This window comes from Mandrillus leucophaeus, unplaced genomic scaffold (assembly GCF_000951045.1).
Source record: "Mandrillus leucophaeus isolate KB7577 unplaced genomic scaffold, Mleu.le_1.0 Scaffold530, whole genome shotgun sequence".
Lineage (NCBI taxonomy): Eukaryota > Metazoa > Chordata > Mammalia > Primates > Cercopithecidae > Mandrillus > Mandrillus leucophaeus.
Window position 1 is genome coordinate 1,058,113 of NW_012105698.1, and position 19,890 is coordinate 1,078,002.

Here is a 19,890-nt window from a genome sequence, read left to right on the forward strand (position 1 = left end):
CAGTTTCAGGTGCTGAGCCACTACTCTGCCCCAGTCTAACCAACTGCCGCTTAATTATTATTCCTAGGAAAATTCCTGTCCCTGGATAACAAGAGCAACCATTTCCGCAGTGCTTCAGGGATTTGGTTTTTAGCCACAAAGCCAGGCATTCAACCCAGAAGCCTGAGCTACCACCCCAGCTGAAGAACAGCCACTATGGAGTTCTTGCTGGCTGTAGCCTGTGTGCTCACACATGGGCACAGTTCTGAGACGAGCATGCAATTACCTTCTTTGCTGACAGCTCTGACAGATAAAGGTCATCCTCTACCACTTGCCAAATTCAGGAATCCCAGAACAACCTGATTCAGAGGAATGTGAGAGACAGGAGGGAGTTTCTAGTCCTACCGACACACTTCAAAAGCACAAAACCTTACCTGCTGTACTACAGGAGGCAGAGGTGAGAGGCAAGAAGTACGTAGGCATAGAAAGAGAATCTAGGAGATGCTTTCCTTCTCTTGGGAAAGCCTGGAGGGGGCCCAGATTCCTTTACTCTGCTTGGACTTGGCTTGGCCCTTCTTCTCCCTACCCCCTTCTTTTCAGAATCACCAGCTGCTGTGGTTTCTCCTTCCCTTTTATCTTCAAATTTCCTCCTTCCTGAACTACCATGTTCCTGCCTTTGTGTTAAAGATTCATCAGACGCTAAAGTCCACAGCTACTAAAAAACAAATAAACATAGCACACAAATCAGGATCTGAATTACACGTTTATTGTGAACAATCATTTGTTAGCCTAAATGAGACCCTACACTGATCATATCCAATTGCACAAAAGACTGTGGGTCAAAACACATGCACTGAAACCAACTCACCCACCTTAGCAGAAGTACTGAGAATCTGACAGACCTGGGTTCCAAGCACGCCTGCACCACTTACCTCCTGCCAGGGTAGGTGATGCTTATCCCTCAGACACTTGCTTTGCTCACCTGTAAAAGGGTCCAGGTGGCTTACTGCCCAGTTTCATGCCTCCCTGGCCCCTACACCTCACCCTCTGCTCAAGCCATAATGATTTTTTCCCTACTGACAGTTTATTAAGGTACAATTTGTTTACAGTTTATAAAGAAATCATAAGCATATGGTTTTTCTAAACACTAATATTACTATTCATAACAATGGCTGACATTTAAGCTCATCTTATGGCCCAGGTACCCCAGGTGCATTATCTCCTGTTATTTCTGTCAATTGCCTACGATTTTACAAGTAAGAAAAGTGGTGAGAGAGGGGATGTGATTTGTCTTCCAACGTCTAGAGAGTGGTAAATCTGGGACTCAAACCAAGTGTTCCTGACTCTAAGGTGTGGGATGCTATCTCAGCTCCACAGCACGGCCCCACGTACAGCAGTCTGGCTTGTGCCTAGTCACCCCTCAGGTCATGGCAAAGACGACACTTCTCCTAGGAAGCCTCCCTCCTCACCTAGGCTCAGTTCTCTGGTACTCTCCCATCACTGTATCTGTTAACTGCCTGGTTTACTAAACTGAGTTACAAACTCCACAAGAGCAGGGATCATCATGTCTGCCAACCACAACTGTAACAAATGTTTGTTGACTGAATACATGACGGAAGCCTAATTCAGAGATGGCTGTGAGGATTAAATGAAATCTATGGAAAGCAGGAGTAAGCAGGAAGGCTGGCGAGCCCCTCAGAGCCTGTAAGTACCATGCTAGCTGCGTGAGACGAACAAGCAAAGGAAGAAACTGACACCCTAATAAGTGCAAAGAGCTGTAGGGGTTACTTAGAAGACTTGGTCATTCTTCTCAAAAAGAAAAACCGAGGTAAAAATGCACAAAATAGCACAGAACAAGAAAATAACCCCAGAAACCTAAGATTTTCCGGACAGAAATGGGATGAGCTAAGTCTTATCTAGAGCAGAGAGGGGTATTGTGACTGAAGCCCATGTTTCCTGCACCCTGTCTAAGGCTCTTTCCAGAACATTACAGGCTTTGATAGGAAATCTTGAGAGGATCACAGGAGTTGCTACTTGACCCCATTGTCAGAAACCAGGTTGCAGACTGGCCTTAGGGAGGTTTAGGACAAGAGGCTGAGGCACAACTTTCCTCCAAGCCTCCCTAATTCTGCCCCCTCACTCACCTATGGGCCTGAAACCAGGTAGCTCTTGCAGAAAGCAATTTCCCAGTGCAAACCTAATCACCTTTTGATACCATTAATCAGCCATTTTCCCCCACCCAGGATCTGACCAAGCCCCTGGATTAAGCTGCAAATGAAATTTCCAGATTTCTGCAATTGTCAAATCTTGAGAGCAGCACAGCAACTCCAAGGTCTTCACCCTGTTCTCCACATAGTGCCCAACTCTCCACTGCTCAGCTGTTCTAAAATTCTTAACCCTGAATTTCTTCCCAAGTAAAGTATTTATCCCACCTTGTTATGAGACATGGGAATGGGTATAGAGAGATATAGCATATAGTTAGCAACATTCCCTTTCAACAGCTCAACCAAAAACACTCAGAGATGCTCTCAACCCACACCAAAGCGACTCAGACGAGCTTTGTTTCTTTCTGAAGCTGGAGCTGTTAAAATGGACACAGTGCACCCCACTGGGGACAATGACCCAGTCAGCCAGGCTGCAGCTGTCTGGCCCACAGACCGGTCCTGTGATGGCATTTGTAAAAGGTCAGGGGTTTCTCTCAATTCTCTGCTGGATTTAGAAGCCATGTATGGCTGCAAGTACAAAACCACAATCTATAAAGGGGCCCATTTAATATTTTAGAAGATTAAAAGCTACAATTAACCTTTTGCAAATAATAAAGTCTGGAAGAACTACTACCGTGGTTTCAGTTACAGGGCCAATCAGAAGTTCAAGGCCAATGCTCTACTGCTCAGCTTGATGCTGAGCTCACCAGAGAAAAGTGCCAGCCCTATAGCCCGAGGAAGTGATGAGAATTCAGGCGCCGCATGCCTGGCTGACAGCAGTAACAATGCAGCATGTTTTCACCCCTGCTGACATGTGGCTGTGCTGGCATTTCAGGCCACCTGTCATTCAGATCCCTGTATCATTCCTTCATCAAGTGTATCAGGGAAGGAGCAAATCCTATACACAAGAACAGAGCCAGGGCCTGAGGACACTCCTGTTGAAAATCATCTCTGAAGCACATAAAAAGGTAATTACTCTCTGTCTCCAAAACTAAAACATAAGCAGGATTTTGTCTTTACGAGGCCTAAACCTTTTTTGATGTATTAATGGTTGAGAACTGGCATCATCAGTATTATAAACACAGTATCATAGATCATGGAGTTTGAGAATATGGCAGGGGCAGCACAGTCTAATAAACCTTATAAGTCTTGAGATACAAATTTGATTTTACCCATGAAAGACAAGCAGACCCACAGACATCCAGAATTCATACTATAAATGATAGCCTTAAGCAGACAGCCAGCATTGAAAATAAATGCTACTCAAAGACACTATAAAGAACATCAAAAAAAAAAAAAAAAAAAAAAAGAAAGAAAGAAAGAAAGAAAGAAAGCCCATTAGGGGAGGGAAGTGCCATCAATACAGTCCACATCCTCCAACTGCCTGCCTCAAGGTCACCTTCCCAGCAGTGACACTAGAAGCACTGGAGTCGGGGCTAAAGCCACTTTATCCTGCTGTCCTATCCTCCAGTGCAGAATCTCCCAAACTGAGGTGGCCACAGAACATTTGTGAAATTATAATGCACTGGCAGACAGTAACAGCACAGGAGATAAGGTGGACTCAAATTAGAAAGGTAAAATGATCTCAGATGAACCACTGAAATGACCAAGGTCTGAGTTATGTTAATACATGATAAACGTTAAATCATAATAACAAGGGTTAAAATTGTAAGATAAATAGATCAGCAAGCAAATAAATTAGTAGCCTCTGCCACTTTTCAGATCACACATTCTATCAAACAACTTTTTGGGTATGTACAAATATATACCTTTACTTATACGTTATACACATGTTCCAATATATACAGCTTTTATAAAAAGTATACAGAATAGAAATAAAGAGCAAAAGATGAGATAATTATCCTTCTGATAATTTTTAGTTTTTCCAGTATGACAGCTATGTACTACCTTCAGCTGACACCTTAAGGCACAACACATACACTCAAGGTGAGGATCACTGTTGATGATCCTGAGTGTAAATCCATATTTCAGAGTCTTACTAATAATTTCCAAGGTTTTTGGCCAAAAGTCAATATGTGGTCATCTGTATGTTAAATATCAGCAAGGCTTATTTACTTTCTTAGCTAGAAAGAGCAAAGACTGATACAGATAGAAACTTTACTATTTTCTTCTTGATTAATGTCTTCTGAAACCCATTTGAATGCCACTGAAAGAAGCGACGGAGTGAGAACAGTGAGTCAACAACTATGACCTGGGCACCCACACAAAAACATGCTCATGCCCTAGAATCATCTTGCTGGCAAACTCATCTTTGGAGTACAGCAAACCTCTTCTTAACAGTTGATTATTGAACAATAATTACAATAAGAGTCTTCGATGTTTTTGGTACTTTTCTTACAGAGTTCAGAGGCATTTTCAGGATGCTAGAAACTGTACTTATATATAGGTAACCAGAATTACAATTTAGCTATGCTTACGTAAGTTAACGAATTGAGTGAAAAACTGGCAAAATGTTGACAATAGTTGAAATTGGGTGTCAGGCACATGGGGAGTTCATTTTACTATTGCCTCTATTTTTGTCTGTATCTAATATTTTCTACAATAAAAAGTTTAAAAATGAAAGTTCAAAAAAGTCATTTTGGGACTACCTGACATCCTCAACCATATTGTTCCTATGGGATTCAGGAAGCATGTTCCACACAGCTGCCTCTCCAACTTCAACACAAGGAGTACCTTCTAGTAAGTGAGGGCTGCCTGCATCAAAACATCTCGTCTGACTAGCCAGGCGTGGTGGTGCGCACATGTAATCCCAGCTACTCTGGAGGCTGAGGCAGGAGAACCGCTTGAACCCGGGAGGCAGAGGCTGCAGTGAGCCAAGATCGTGCCACTGCACTCTAGCCTGAGCGACAGAGCGAGGCAAAACAAACATACAAACAAACGTCTCACCTGAAAACTATTCTACAACAAGGGGCACTGGGAAATAGCCATATTTATAAAAACCATACATAAAAACTCAGGTAACTCATTATAGAGGCAGGATATTTTCAGTAAAGTATAATGTAGAAAGAAATGCACTCACATTTCTTGTCCTTATTCTACCGAGGGTTATGAGAGACCAACAAAAAGCAATCCAAGCCTCTTTGGGCTGCATGTACTGGCCGTTTTCTCCTAAAGACTTGCTTACTCTAATTTCGTGAAATAATTTCATGAAATTGAGATTAAATTTACAAATTGGAATTTCTTCGCAAAATGGATCATTTCCTCCCCCCAAAATTATTCTTTTATATATCAAAACCAAAGCCCACATTCAGGGAACCTAATTATTTTTAAAACCTATCCCTCTTATTAATTATCTACATGTGACACAACCTAAAGAAAAAAATGTTCTCCAAAATTCATTTCTATTAGTTTCTGCAATGGCCTAAATATAATTTTAGTCAAACGTGCAGGCCCCATCTTTAAAAAAGAGACGGATTATCACTCTGGAAACCAGTATGCTGCTGCTGGTTTATAAATCTGAGATAAAGAATTTGCTCAAGAATATAATTCAAAATTGCATCTGAGCCATATACTCAAACATAAATCCAAGACCTTTATGAAATCTTCAGGAAGCTTTTCGTTATAAACATGTAGAAAGTTAGTGTGCAGCAGGAATGGCTCTGAATTAAAAATAATCCTGGGCAAGGGACCATCTGATTTGGCTAAGCAAACATGCCAAGTGCAGTATGCTGACTCTAAATGCCTCATTTTCCCCATGCCCAAACCCACCCTTTCCCAAGGTCCCCAGCTTAGGGCATCTAGCCAGTCACCCAACATAAGAATTCCAGAAGGCTACCACACAAGGGGTGTCACTACAGGGATGCTCTTGGTCTGTGGCACACATGAGGCTCTCTACCTTGAGTTAACCTGCCCAGCCTACCATGCTCTAAGTCCTGTGAGCTTCTTCTCACATTTTGGTATTGGCCTTTGGTTTCACACATTCACATGCCACTTCCTGTTGAATGCCTGTGGCAACCTTTCTCCTATTTGCTGCTTCTCATGATCTCATCAGCTATGAACTCCAATATATTAAGAACAGCTTTGGAGGAGGTCCTAAGAGTTCTTCTGTGGACTTTGTGACAGTTCTTTGGACACATAGAGGTCTTACTTTTTTTTTTTTTGTCAGATGGAGTTTCGCTCTTGTTGTCCAGGCAATAAGAGTGCAGTGGTGCGATCTCAGCTCACTGCAACCTCCACCTTCCAGGTTCAAGCAATTCTCCTGCCTCAGCCTCCCAAGTAGCTAGGATTACAGGCGCCCGCCACCACGCTTGGCTAATTTTGTATTTTTAGTACAGATGGGAGGGTTCCACCATGTTGGCCAGGCTGGTCTTGAACTCCTGACCTCAGGTGATCCACCCACCTCGGCCTCCTAAAGTGCTGAGATTACAGGTGTGAGCCACTACACCCAGCCTCTTTTTTACTTATATTCCAGACAGTACAGCTGCTGATCAGCTGGGTTCAGAGGGGGAGACGGTGGAGTACCATAAGGCCTAGACAACAACACAACAGTCTTTGAGATTAGCTACTACTTGGCTGCAAATTGGTCTTTTTGGTTTATCATCCCATAAATGCATCACTGCTGCAGCATCATATATAAATACATATGTCTGCAGTGAGGATAGAATAAAAAATTGCACTGAAAAAGTACACAAAAGCTTTCCTTTTCTCCAGTCTTTCCTTATCATGTGAAGTTACACAGAAGAAAAACTGCAATGCTCCTTGAACTGTTCATGAAACCAGTAAAGGAGCAAGACTCTTAGTCCAGTCTGGCTGCAAGCAGTTCCTGGACCCATCAGTGAGAACTTACATGGCTCAGAGGTTCAAAACCACATGGTCTCCTAAAACAGTCCCTGAGCACCCAGTTCCTGGCCTGACTGGTTCACGGCTCATACATGGAGTCCACTTAGAGCATAAAGTATGTGGGATCTCGGTCCTGGGCTGGGCCTGTCTTAGAGATCTTGATCGTAGGAAGGTATTATAGTCTCCCATATTGGTGAGCTTTTTTTTTTGTTGTTGTTTTTTCTGTTTTTTGTTTTCGTTTTTGAGACGGAGTCTCGCTGTGTCGCCCAGGCTGGAGTGCAGTGGCACGATCTCGGCTCACTGCAAGTTCCGCCTCCTGGGATCACGCCACTCTCCTGCCTCAGCCTCCCAAGTAGCTGGGACTACAGGCGCCCGCCACCACGCCCAGCTAATTTTTTGTATTTTTAGTAGAGACGGGGTTTCACCATGTTAGCCAGGATGGTCTCGATCTCCTGACCTCGTGATCCGCCCGCCTCGGCCTCCCAAAGTGCTGGGATTACAGGCGTGAGCCACTGCACCCGGCCTTAGTAAGCTTTTTAAAAAGGCTTCCATACCTTCCCTCAAGAACTGCATCATCCTCTGTAAATACCAACTAAATTGGATCAGATGTACACAAAATAATTCAAACCAGCTCACTTATCCCCTGAAATCAAACTATTTTCAAGAAGTGGCTCTTTTGGCTTGCCCTAGAAACAGGTTCACAGGCCTGTTTTATAAAGAAACCAAGGCCTATCTCCTGCATCACTTTAAAGCCATCAACCTGGAGGCAGAGTGGAAATCTAGAACTCATCACTGCCCATTTCTCCAATCCTCCACTTAGTATTTGCCTTTTTTTTTTTTTTTTGAGACGGAATCTCACTCTATAGCCCAGGCTGGAGGGCAGTGGCGCGATCGCAGCTCACTGCAAGCTCTGTCTCCTGAGTTCACGCCATTCTCCTGTCTCAGCGAGTAGCTGGGACTACAGGCACCCGCCACCATGCCCAGCTAATTTTTTGTATTTTTAGTGGAGACAGGGTTTCACTGTGTTAGCCAGGATAGTCTCGATCTCCTGACCTCATGATCCGCCCGCTTCAGCCTCCCAAAGTGCTGGGATTACAGGTGTGAGCCACCGTGCCTGGCCAGTATTTGCCTTTCTACTACTCCCTTTGCATTCAGGTGGGCAGCACTGCGTGAGCACTGGTAACAGGAGAGCAGACTTGTCACCAGTCGATTTCTAAGCAACAAATGTCAAGTTTCAAATCCTGTTAAAGATGGACTGTCTTGGCTTGTCCATTTTCAGAAAAAAAGCCTAGGAAAAGCTTTACTGGCTTTTTTTTTTTTTTGAGACAGGGTCACACTCTATTGCCCAGGCTGGGGTATAGTGGCGTGATCACAGCTCAATGCAGCCTTGACCCCTTGAGCTCAAGCGATCGTCCTGCCTCAGCCTCTCAAGTGGCTGGGACTGCAGGCTGCACCACTACATCTCGCTTTTTAAACAAAATTTTTATAGAGATGGTAGTCCCACTATGTTGCTCAGGCTGGTCTTGAACTCCTGGCTTCAAGCAATCCGCCTGCCTTGGCCTTCCAAAGTGCTGGGATTATAGGGAGGAGCCACCACGCCCAGTCAAAAGCTTTACTTTTTAGTCATTATTTTCATTTTCTTAAAAGATCACATTCCTATCAAACCCTAATTTTTTTTTAAAGCAAGTATCAAGGATTTATTTTATTTTTTTAGAGACAGAGTCTCATTCTGTCACCCAGGCTGGAGTGCAGTGGTGATATCATGGCTCACTGCAGCTTCAAACTCCTGGACTCAAGTGATCCTCCCACCTCAGCCTCCTGAGTAGCTGGGACCACATGCATGCACCACCATACCTGACTAATTATTTTAAATTTTTTGTAGAGATGGGATCTTGCTATGTTGCCTAGGCTGGTCTCAAACTCCTGGTTTCAGGTGATCCTTCTGCCTCAGCCTCCCAAAGCTCTGGGATTACAGGTGTGGGCCACCGTGCCCAGCCAGGGATTTATTTTAAAAAACAGTGTCACCAGGAGATGACAGGGTCAAAATCAACTCACTGCTTAAATTTTCTGATAAAGTCTCACTCCTTCATTCATCTACCCATTCATTCAGCCAACAATTACCTATCACATACCTAATACATGGCAGGTGCTGAGGATACAAGATGAACAAGATAGACACGGCCTATGCATTCATGAAGCTTATGGCATACTAGGGAAGACAGGTAACAATAAACTTGGGTCCTAAAGTTAATGTCAATGCTGCTAAATATTTTAAAGTGCCATAGTTTAAAAATGGTTCCCAAGAGTATATTCTCCCATTCAGTAAAATTAACTAAGTCCGAAGAACATTTGCATTTGAAATTAGCTTGTAACAGACAGCATACCCTTCTAATTCAGAGTAGTGTCCCTTTTCTAAATAGAGAATGCATTCAGCCCAGTTTCTAAAAACAACACTGCATATCCAACAAGACTTCAGGCTAAAATATACTTTTCCTCTTTAGTAATGAAACCATTCTAAACAAGTTAAGGCTAAGAATGAAAAAAGAATTACCAAAGTGATCAGAGTTGTCCAAACAGCAATCAGGAAGAATAAATGCTCAGTCTACGACAATTTGCTTGGATTAGGGGTGTCAGTCTATGAAAGCATTAAAGTACTTGTTCTCTACAAGGAAAATGCAAATACATTCACCCCAGCCACTGTGGGCAAAACACCTTCCTTAAAAGAAAACACTGTCCTACATGGCTCCACCACTCACTAGCTGTGTGACCTTGGGCAATAACTTAACTTCCGTGGGCCTCCATCTGCATGAGCACATATACATACGCTAACTGAATAGGGCTGTGATGAGGATTGAATAAGATAATACACCCAACACTTAGCCCACTGCAGTACTCAGTATCATAGTGTTGCCTTTATTCTTCCAGTGATTGGATCAAAGCAACCAGGCTGTGCCATAACATTAAAATCCCATTCCATCAGCACCCTGTGTAGTTAGTAAACTCTTGACATATTGCAGTGATTGGACTGACACTAAAGAATTTACATGTGAGAGGAGGGTAGGAAAAAAAACACTAAAGATTGACTGGATTAAAATTAAAGTCTTCCTAAGACAAGTCAGTGCTCAAATCAGTTTAAACTGAATGCCACAGTCAGTCATTAGGTACTGGAATTTAGTATAAGTGTAATTTTTCCTTGCTAAAGTTAGCACTAACTTACTCGGAGAGCATGTACTTCAGGTAGTCACAGCACCACCCTATCAAAAAAAGCTTAGTAACCACGCATGAGTCATTTTTGCTCCACTTCATTTATTAATGCTAAGCTTAAGGGTGTCACATCCACAAGACTCAACATCAGCTTCTCTCAAAGAAGAAAGTGTCATAACATATTGCCAGGTGAAAGAAAGAAAAAAGGTCAGACTGCAAAATATATGATCCTATTAAATCAAAACAAAAAGAGTGGGTGAGTATGCACGTATGTGATGTATATCTTCATATATGCAGAAATTTAAAAAACCCAAAAAACTAGGATATATACCAAATCATTAACTGTAATTCCCTTCCACTACTGTGATCAAAAATATATATTTTTTTCTTTGGGTTTCCTGTGTTTTTAAAACATTAACCATGTATTTCCTTTGAACAAGGAAAAAAGTCAATGAAATTTAAAAATAAATATTATTTTGGATCCTAAAAGAGTTCTCCCCAACCCCTGGCTTTTTTTTTTTTTCCAATAAAGAGAGATCATGCTGCCATTTTTAGAGCATTCTCACTTAAATAGATGGGAGAATAATACCTTTAATCTAACCAAGAAGCCAAACAAGCTTTGAACTTGAAAAGCTAAAGATTAAAACCAATAATTAAGGTTCAAAATTGCTCCAGGGAAACCAAGTTCTCCTTTTCATACATCTCCTATAATACAAGGGATTCTCCAGGCAGGTCTAGGCATGAACTTTCCACAGAGGTGTCATGGGAAAAGCAGGAAGAGCACATACAAAGTCTCCAAATCCTACCTCTATTACTTTTATTATTATTGTTATTATTATTATTATTTTTGAGACAGAGTCTCACTCTGTCACCCAGGCTGGAGTGCAGTGGCGAAATCTCAGCTCACTGCAGCCTCAGCCCCAGGCTCAAGCAATTCTCCTGCCTCAGCCTCCCAAGTAGTTGGGATTACAGGTGCATGCCACCAAGCCCAGCTAATTTTTGTATTTTTAGTAGAGACATGGCTTCACCATGATGGCCAGGCTGGTCTTGAACTCTTGACCTCAAGTGATCCGCCTGCCTCAGCCTCCAAAAGTGCTGGAATTACAGGCGTGAGCCGCCGCGCCTGGCCTGTATTACTTATTAAGTACCAAGAAACCTTGGACAATGACCACCTCTCTCAGAGCCTGAATCTCCTCATGTGTAAAATTGGAAGCATCAAACCCCTAGATGGTTGTGAAGTTGAATTAGATAACTGTTATAAAGCAGTGATCTCTAAACTTTTCTGGCTCTCTACCTTATCTCTAAAAACATATACAGTCAGCCCTCTGTATCCATGGATTCAATCAACCTTGCATTGAAAATGAAATAAAAAAATAAAATAAAATAAATAATAATCCAACAGTAAAAAAGATACAAATTTAAAAATACAGTATAATAACCATTCACATTATATTAGGTATTATAAGTAATCCAGAGATGATTTAAAAGTATACAGGAGAATGAACATAGGTTATATATTAATACAAATACTATGCCATTTTATATAAGGGACTTATACATTCATGGAGTTTTGTATCCTTGGGGGGTCCTGAAACCAATGCCCCCTTGGATACTGTACATAAATGTGTGGCTGCATATAACTTACAAACTATATAAGCTCTAATTGTGTACTTTTATGGTGTGTATACACATGAGAAATTTTAATATGCAAAAAAATAATAATAATAAAAAATAGAAGTTCTAGGCTGGACGCAGTGGCTCATACCTGTAATCCCAGCACTTTGGAGGGCTGAAGCAGGAGGATTACTTGAGCCCAGAAGTTTGAGACCAGCCTGGGCAACATAGTGAGACTCCGTCTCAATCGACAGATTAGAGAGCCAGATGAATGTTTTAATACTTTCTTCCTGCTTTCCAATGAATTGTCCCAGGTACCCCTTAGGAGGCCCAAAAGCCTGACATCTGATATGCAGTGAAAGGTGACATCTCTTTCTCCATCCCATTCCCCACTGTGCAGAGGAAGGAGCACTAGCAAGGGCCGACAGCTGACATTAATTTGCCTTCTCTTCTCCCTTCCCTCCTCTTGCAATTCAGAGAGTATTTAACCCTTCTTCAAGGTCTCAAGAATAGTGAACCCTAACAGATTCAGCCATTACAAATGCTCAGCAAGTAGCACATTCCAAGCAAGTTTAGAGACAGACCAGAACAGGAACTGATGTAAACACTACTCTCCAGAGTCATAGAGATCTTTCAGCAACTACTCTGTGAATCTGCAAAGCTTCGGTTAGAATGAGGTTTACCAGATCAGTCGTTGGGTGCCTGGAGACTGAAGTGGCCCCCAGGTCTCAAAAAGCATGGCTTGTGCAAAAATCTTTAACAGCTAACCAAAAAACAAGTCAGATCTAAAATACGGCTGTATGTGAGAAGTGTGTGTACTAGCCAGCTCCCGGGGAGGGGCTTACCTTCAGTATTTCAGGTTCTTTGATATCCAGAGATCTTGTGTTCCAGTGTCGCAGATTTTTATGTAACTTGTGATATTTATGAGCACTTGGTGGTGTAAAAAACCAAATCACGCAAACTGCAGTCATGAATCCAAGGCCAATTCCCAGAAAGAGTCCACTCACATAGTCGGGAAGGGGGAGGATGAGGTACACATAGACACACATTATAAAGAAGCCCAACGTCTTCACTGGCAATTCTGGGTGCTGCACGGCCGAGTCCGCCTCGTCCTCACTGTCAAGGACCACACCATCTTCCGCGAGCACCTCTGGCTTGAGAGGAACATCTGGGGGCTTATCGACTTTACTCTCCCCCTCCATTTCCAAATCGAAGTCCTCGGTGTACAGTTCACAAAACTCTTCATCTTCTTTGCTCACTAAGGCAGACAAAGAACATTTCTCCAGAACTAGAGAACTTGTCTTCAGGCCTAAATCCTTCAGACTGCTCCCCTGGGAACTTTTCAGTTCCATCTCTCTTGCAGGCTCATCAGTGGACTTTGGGTGGTCACTTTTGGGGATGTTGGAATCACTTCCGTAGCCATCCCCCTCAGAATCACACTCCTCCTCCTTGATGCTGTAGTTGTTATTGCTTTCCAAGTGCCCGTTCAAGCTGGACAGATTGGAGAGTTCTGAAGCACTTGAAGATAAGGCTTTGGGCCTATGGCTGCCACTTTCTTCCCCTATAATTTTACTAAGGAGCTGAAAAGGCTCATAGATGACTTCTGAAAGGCGTCGTTTAGTATCTTCAATTTTAGCCTCCATTTCGGGCACTTTAAAAAAGGAACGAGTATCAGAGGGAGAAGTCAGGGGGGAAGAAGGTGCAGTTTTGGAATCTCCACCTGTGTTTCGGGGCTGTGTGAACTGCTTGAACAGGTGTAAGTTTAGTTTGGAATCAGGTGGCTTATAGGACACTGTATCCGACTCCTGCCGGGAAGTGTCCGTGGACAGGGACTTGACTAATGTCTTCATCAAGTGCCTGTGCCTTGGAGGGTGTGGGGATTCTTTTGGCTCCACCTCGGTCGACAGGGACTTCACAAGGCTCATGAAGGGTTTTGCACTGGAAAGGGTGGAGGTTGAGGCACTGGATGAGAGGATGGGAGACTTAGAAGGAGAGGACAATGGGGAGGAGGAACTGGTTTTCTGCTCAGAAAGGGATGACACACTGGGAGAGCTAGCTAAGGGCCCCAACAAAGACGACCCTGGGGACAGAGCCAATGGCACTGTACTTAATACTTGTGCTGCTGGAAGAGGGGACTCCAACAGCTTTACAGTGTTCTTGGAGACGGGCAAAATGGCAGGGGCCTGGGACACGGACAGTCCATCTGCCAGAATAGGCGAGGCAGCAGGGCCGGCGGGGTCATGGCCAACCTGGGGTTCAAGATAGAGGTCTTCCTTGGCTTCCAGCCCTGTTACAATGCTTTGGTCATCCAGCCCCTCCTCAAACCACTCCCTGAACTCCTCCTCCTCTTCCTCCTCCTCCTCGCCGGATGCCGAGAAGTGAATGGCGATGGTATCTCGGGACACGGACCTCTGCACGTGCACTTTAGGGGCTGATGGTTTTGGCATGTCAGTGGTTTTCTCGGCATGGCGACCATTCAGACTTGTCATTGCCGGCTTCACACGGGCTCAGGCTCTGTGAAAACAGTGAGAAAGCCAGAAGTCAGAGAGCAGTTTCTCCACAGGAGACACTGTAATGTGCAGATAGGAGCCCAGATGAAGCTGTTTAAGTGGTGATTATGCTTTTACTTGGCAGATGTCCACCGGTTTTCACTTCAATGGGTTTAATGGTTTAATTTTCACTACATTCCAGTTAGGCACTCTTACGAGCAAACGACATAACCAATGTTATAAATGCCATACAATCTGTCTTACTTCACAATACCTGAGTAATCGTTTCCTCCCTTTTAACTGGTTAATTCCTACCAACAATTCTCTATCTTAAGCCTTGAAATACCTGAACAATATGATGTTACCAGCATTGCTTCAGAAGTCCAATAAGATAAAATGTAGCATCCTGTTGAGTTTGAGGATCTTGGAAGAAAAATTTCACTAGGAGTCTTCTAGCAGTAACAAGCTAACCCAGGAGGGGTATTGCTTTCACTGCAATTTTCACAGCAATCCTAACAATTATTTGGCTTGCATCTCCCAACTTCCTGCTATGGCAAATAAGTAGCAAAGTATCCAAATGTGGAAATCTGTAAACTAATTGCCATGACCTGTTGGCCTCCTCAAATGGTAGGTACCATAAGACCAGAGTATTTAGGCAGCCATGAAGACATGGCCACATTCTGAGGCTTCAGGATAAAGCAAACATATTTTAAACTGAATGCAAGATTCCCGTGTCAGGAAAATGAAGTATCACTGCTATAACCCACCACCAACCAAGAACTCTACCAAGGACCCTGGTGAGAGACATGGAAGCTATGCTTTCCGCCCTTCTGGAGCTTAGCTGGAACAAAATCAGACACCTGAAAAGCTGGGCAGCAAAATGAGATGCCATGCCGACCTTGTGACATGGTACATTCCAACTCTCTTTATTCGTTTATGGCCCATTTACTGGGCACGAGCCCTAATTACGTAAAAATTAAGACCACACCTGGACTGAGACCACGTAAAAAGAGCCAAAACACAGAGCACACTTCAGGAGTTCTGAGGAGGATGACACCTGTGTGGGAGGTGGGACACCCAACAGGTCTTTGGAACTGATGGGTGAGTTGTAGTGGGATGAGCATGATTAGGCAGAGGGAAGGGACAAGGGCATAAAGATGGCAAAGGGCATGGTGTGTGCAGCCACCCGGTTCTATCCTGTTTCCAGGACACAGTGTGGATGTGGGCAGCAGTGGGAGGCCACTGAGACAAGAGGGGCATCGTGGGGCAGTGGAAAGAGCACCCAGCTTAGACCCAGGACATAGGATCTCCAGTACTTGTCTTTCTACAGCTGACTCTGTGGGATGTTGAACAAGCCAGGGCCTCTCGATGTCCCAGTATCTTCGTCTGTAAAATGGAGCTAGATCTACAGTCCTTTCCAAATTTAAAACCCTACATGTTTATGTTTACAGGTGACTGTATCCAACCCAACACAACACACTTACAGGTAATCTACCGCAATCAACATTATGTGGCTTGCTTATTTCTTTAATTTGAAGAGCTCCTAATTTAAGCCTTCTGCTAAATATTCAGGTTCAAAATGCTGACAACAGATACTACCAACAAGAGAAATCATAAAACGGGTAGGGGAATAGGGGGGTTTGGGAAACAGTGATCCTGGATCACTAGGAGGAGGAAATATTCCAAGGATGACAAGAATTACATTCGAGGGTCCAGGTGCAACATAGACTCAAGCTGAAACTACACATTTTTCAGTATCAAATATTTGAGAGAAGTTACTCATAGAAACTTTCATACATAGTTTTGTCCAGGCTCACTTGTGACCCTCAGGCTTTCCTATCCTGAATCCAGGAAAAGGGAATGAACTCTATCCACCAACAAAGCAATTTAAATCCAGGAACTGGCAGCAGCCAGCAAAACACAGTCTCGGGTGCAGGACAATCCTTCCCTGTTATCTTAAGCTAAGGAGTTTGTAGGCTTAGTAAGAAGAAAAATACCAGACGCAACATATGTTTTTCATTTAACTATCACCTAGTTTTATAAGGGCAATTTAAAAAGAAAATTATAGAGGTAATTTAAAAAAGAAAGTTTGGTATTTGATAATTCTCGGTGGGCTGAAAAACAAACTCATTTAAGTTGCTTTCATAACATAAAAGGATGGTATGTAAGGCTCTGCTGTTCTGAGGCTGCTTCACCCGCAGCGGTGGCTGTAAATGAAGGTAACTGCGGGCACAAGCCCAAGTACAAAGTGCATGATTCTGAGGTTGAACAGAGTGAGTTGGTCCTTCAGGAATCAAGGCAAGAGTGGAGAGGCCCGTATGCAGTTGAGGGTAAGAAGGCCTGGGAATCCAAGGGCAAAGTCAGGCCCAGTCTAGCGCCAAAGGGTGAAAACAGCAGTGCGTTCAGAAGCCTGCGGTCTCAGCAGTCAGGCCAGGTCCCAGGGAACAAAAAGCTGGCACCTGCTCAGGAAGCAGAGTTATTTTTTGTGTGGAGGTCATCAGGGCCCTGCTTGCCTAATCCTCCACACATTTGGGCCCCCTGACTGGCCAGGTAAAGCGACCTCTGATCAGACTGGGCTGACAGAGCCAAAGGTGGGCCCCAGGGAGCGCTGGCTGTCAGGTGGCCAGATGGGGGCAGGCTCTGGCTCACTGTTGTTATTATCCTCCAGGGCTCACTCAGACAGTGGCCTCAGAGGTTCATAGTAAATGCCCCTAAACCCACACAGACCAAAGCTTGGCTCCACTTCTCTAGATTTTTACTAAAATAAGCCACACAAGGCCGGAGCATTACTACTGCTCTTTAAAGACGAGAAAATGTCCAGGCTTCTGTTTGCTCATCTGCAAAATGAAGGGATTAGGCTAGATAAACGAAGACTGCTTCCAGGCCCCATACTGCTGGGTAACTGAGTGTACTAGAACCAGAGGCCATGGTTTGGGCTCTACACAACCTATCAAGTGGTCACTGCCTCTGCCTCCTCCTGGGGACCACTCCAAGCTTCCTTTTCTCTCTGTCCTCCCAACGGCTGGCTGCTAAGGCCAACTGAGCCGACCCTCCCACAGCCACAGCCATGCAGGACAGCCAAGGCCAAGAGGAAGGACCTGACTGAGCCCAGGAAGACTACATGGTTTGTCCAAAGGCACAGCACTGACAACTTGGGCTTCCTGACACTGAAGCCCGATGCCCTTCTGCTGTGGCAGGGTGCCTTCTCAAACATGTCACACACGCTCTTTATTCCTGCTTTGTCCCAGCCTTTGTACCTGCCCTCTGTGCTCCATCATGGACAGCTCGCTTACAAGCCAAGACCTCAGTTCTCAACCAGCAGCATGTGACTGGTCGCATTGAGAAATGAAAGGTCTCATTATCCATCTGACAATCTGGTACCATATAAAATGGCTAGCCTCCTGCCCTCTACTCCTGAAACTCAATTATACCCAGGCTCAAAAAAAGAGACAAGCTTCTCTCCAGCCCTCAGGAACTGAAAGGCCAAAAAAGAAAGCTTCCTTCTCAACAGTCTCTTTTTCCCATAGTTCCAGCAGACTACAAAGCCCTCGGGTTTTAACACTGACCCCCCATGCCTTGTGATGGGAACGGGGGCTGTAGCTCATGTTGTCGACGGGCTCCCATAGGTATCATTTCCTGCTGGAGAGGTGTTTAAGCAGAAGTCTGACATGATCAAAGTGGTACGCAAAATTAATCACATCCCGTCCCGTCCCAGACTGGATGAGAGTGGCGGAGGCAACATGGAAAAACAGGTCTGGAGTCTGGTGTCTGAGAAGGCAGGCTCCATTATCAGGCCCACAATTCTGCTGAACGCAACTAACAATGAATACGTTGAAAAAAAAAATTCTGAACGGCTGGGCATGGTGGCTCATGCCTGTAATTCCAGCTACTAGGGAGGCTGAGGCACAAAAATTGCTTGAACCTATGAAGCGGAGGTTTCAGTGAGCTGAGATTGTGGCACTGCACCCCAGCTTGGGTGACAGAGTAAGACTCTGTCTCAAGGAAAAAAAAAAGATGTCTGTGAGGCTTTGGAGCTTCAAGAACTGAGCAAGGAATAACAGTGCAGAAACTAAAGAAAACAGGAACCCCAAGGGATGAGCTCTAGAGAAGCCACCTTGCCCTCAAGCACAGCCCAGCCTGGCAAAGGACACTTTCACTTTTTTTTTTTTTTTTTTTAAAGACAGAGTCTGGCTCTGTCACCCAGGCTAGAGTGCAGTGGCACAATCTCAGCTCATTGCAACCTCTGCCTTCCAGGTTCAAGTGATTCTCCTGCCTCGGGCTCCCAAGTAGCTGGGACTACAGGCGCCCACCACCACACCTGGCTAATTTTTGTATTTTTAGTAGAAATGGGGTTTCACCGTATTGGCCAGGCTGGTCTTGAACTCCTGACCTTGTGATCCACCCATCTTGGCCTCCCAAAGTGCTGGGATTACAGGTGTGAGCCACCACACCTGGCGGCCTTTCACTTTAACAGCCTTCTGAGCAGAAGTCAACATCCAGGGCTGGCCAGCATGGAACACCAACTGGAGACTCTTCCTCAAGGAGCCAGGACTCCAAAGGACTACAACTACCTGGTAACAGCTGAACCAGAGCAAACCAGGCCTCACTTAGACTGGAGGCCTAGGTTTGCCTCCTCTGAAAGAACCAGGGAATCTCAACCATGAGCTTCTTTCAAGGTGGTCTTGGACCAGAAATACCTCCAGGGACCTGGCAGAAGAAATTATCTCCCCACAAAAGCAAAGCACTTTCATCTGAAGCCTCAAGTTATTCCTAGAAATATTTTCTCAAATACAAGAAATGGTAAGAACATAACCAAAGGTAACCAAGCAGATGAGGAAACAAGAATAAGGACCAGCAGAAATAGAACATGACAGAAAAATAAGGACTTCGGATAATGGAATTATCAGGCATAGACTTGTTTTTACAAGTATGCATCAAGATGAGTTTAAAATATCTACAGGGAGGCCAGGCATGGTGGCTCACATCTGTAATCCCAGCACTTTGGGAGTCTGAGGTGGGTGGATCCCTTGAGGTCAGGAGTTTGAGACCAGCCTGGCCAACATGGCAAAACCTCATCTCTACTAAAAATACAAAAATTAGCTTGGCATGGTGGCGCATGCCTGTAATTCAAGCTATTCAGGAGGCTGAGGCACAAGAATCGCTTGAAACCAGGAGAAGGAGGTTGCGTTAAACTGAGATTGGGCCACTGCACTCCAGCCTGGGCAACAGTGAGACTCTGTCTCTAACATAGCATAACATAACATAACATAACATAAAATATCCATAGGGAGAATCACAGGCAAGCAGACCAGTTTTAAGGCTATTCTGGCAGCCTAAGCATGAGGTAAGAAATGCCTAACCTAGAGGAGTGGATGTGGAGCTGGCAAGAAAAGGCAGATGGAAAGAGAAGGAAAAGAACGAAACAACAGGACCAGATGGAAGGTTGGAAAGGAAAAGAAAACATGAGGAACAGTCTAAATTGACTTAAGTCACTAAAGAGATAAGTCTAGTTCCCGTGAAGGCAGGCAGGGGAGATAAGGGACGTGGTATGCAGGTAATGCTCCTCCCCTCCCCCACTCAGAGATGTCCACATCCTAGTC

General features: G+C 44.2%; 1 protein-coding gene across 1 annotated transcript in view; it reads right to left on the minus strand.

The window, feature by feature from the left end:
• TEX2 (testis expressed 2) overlaps positions 1–19,890 on the minus strand; it is an 88,635-nt gene that overhangs the window by 62,001 nt on the left and 6,744 nt on the right. The window contains exon 2 of the mRNA XM_011997112.1: positions 12,647–14,315. Within this exon, the coding sequence (XP_011852502.1) occupies positions 12,647–14,290 (1,644 nt within the window). The 5' untranslated portion in view covers positions 14,291–14,315. The remainder of the gene's footprint in view (positions 1–12,646; positions 14,316–19,890) is intronic.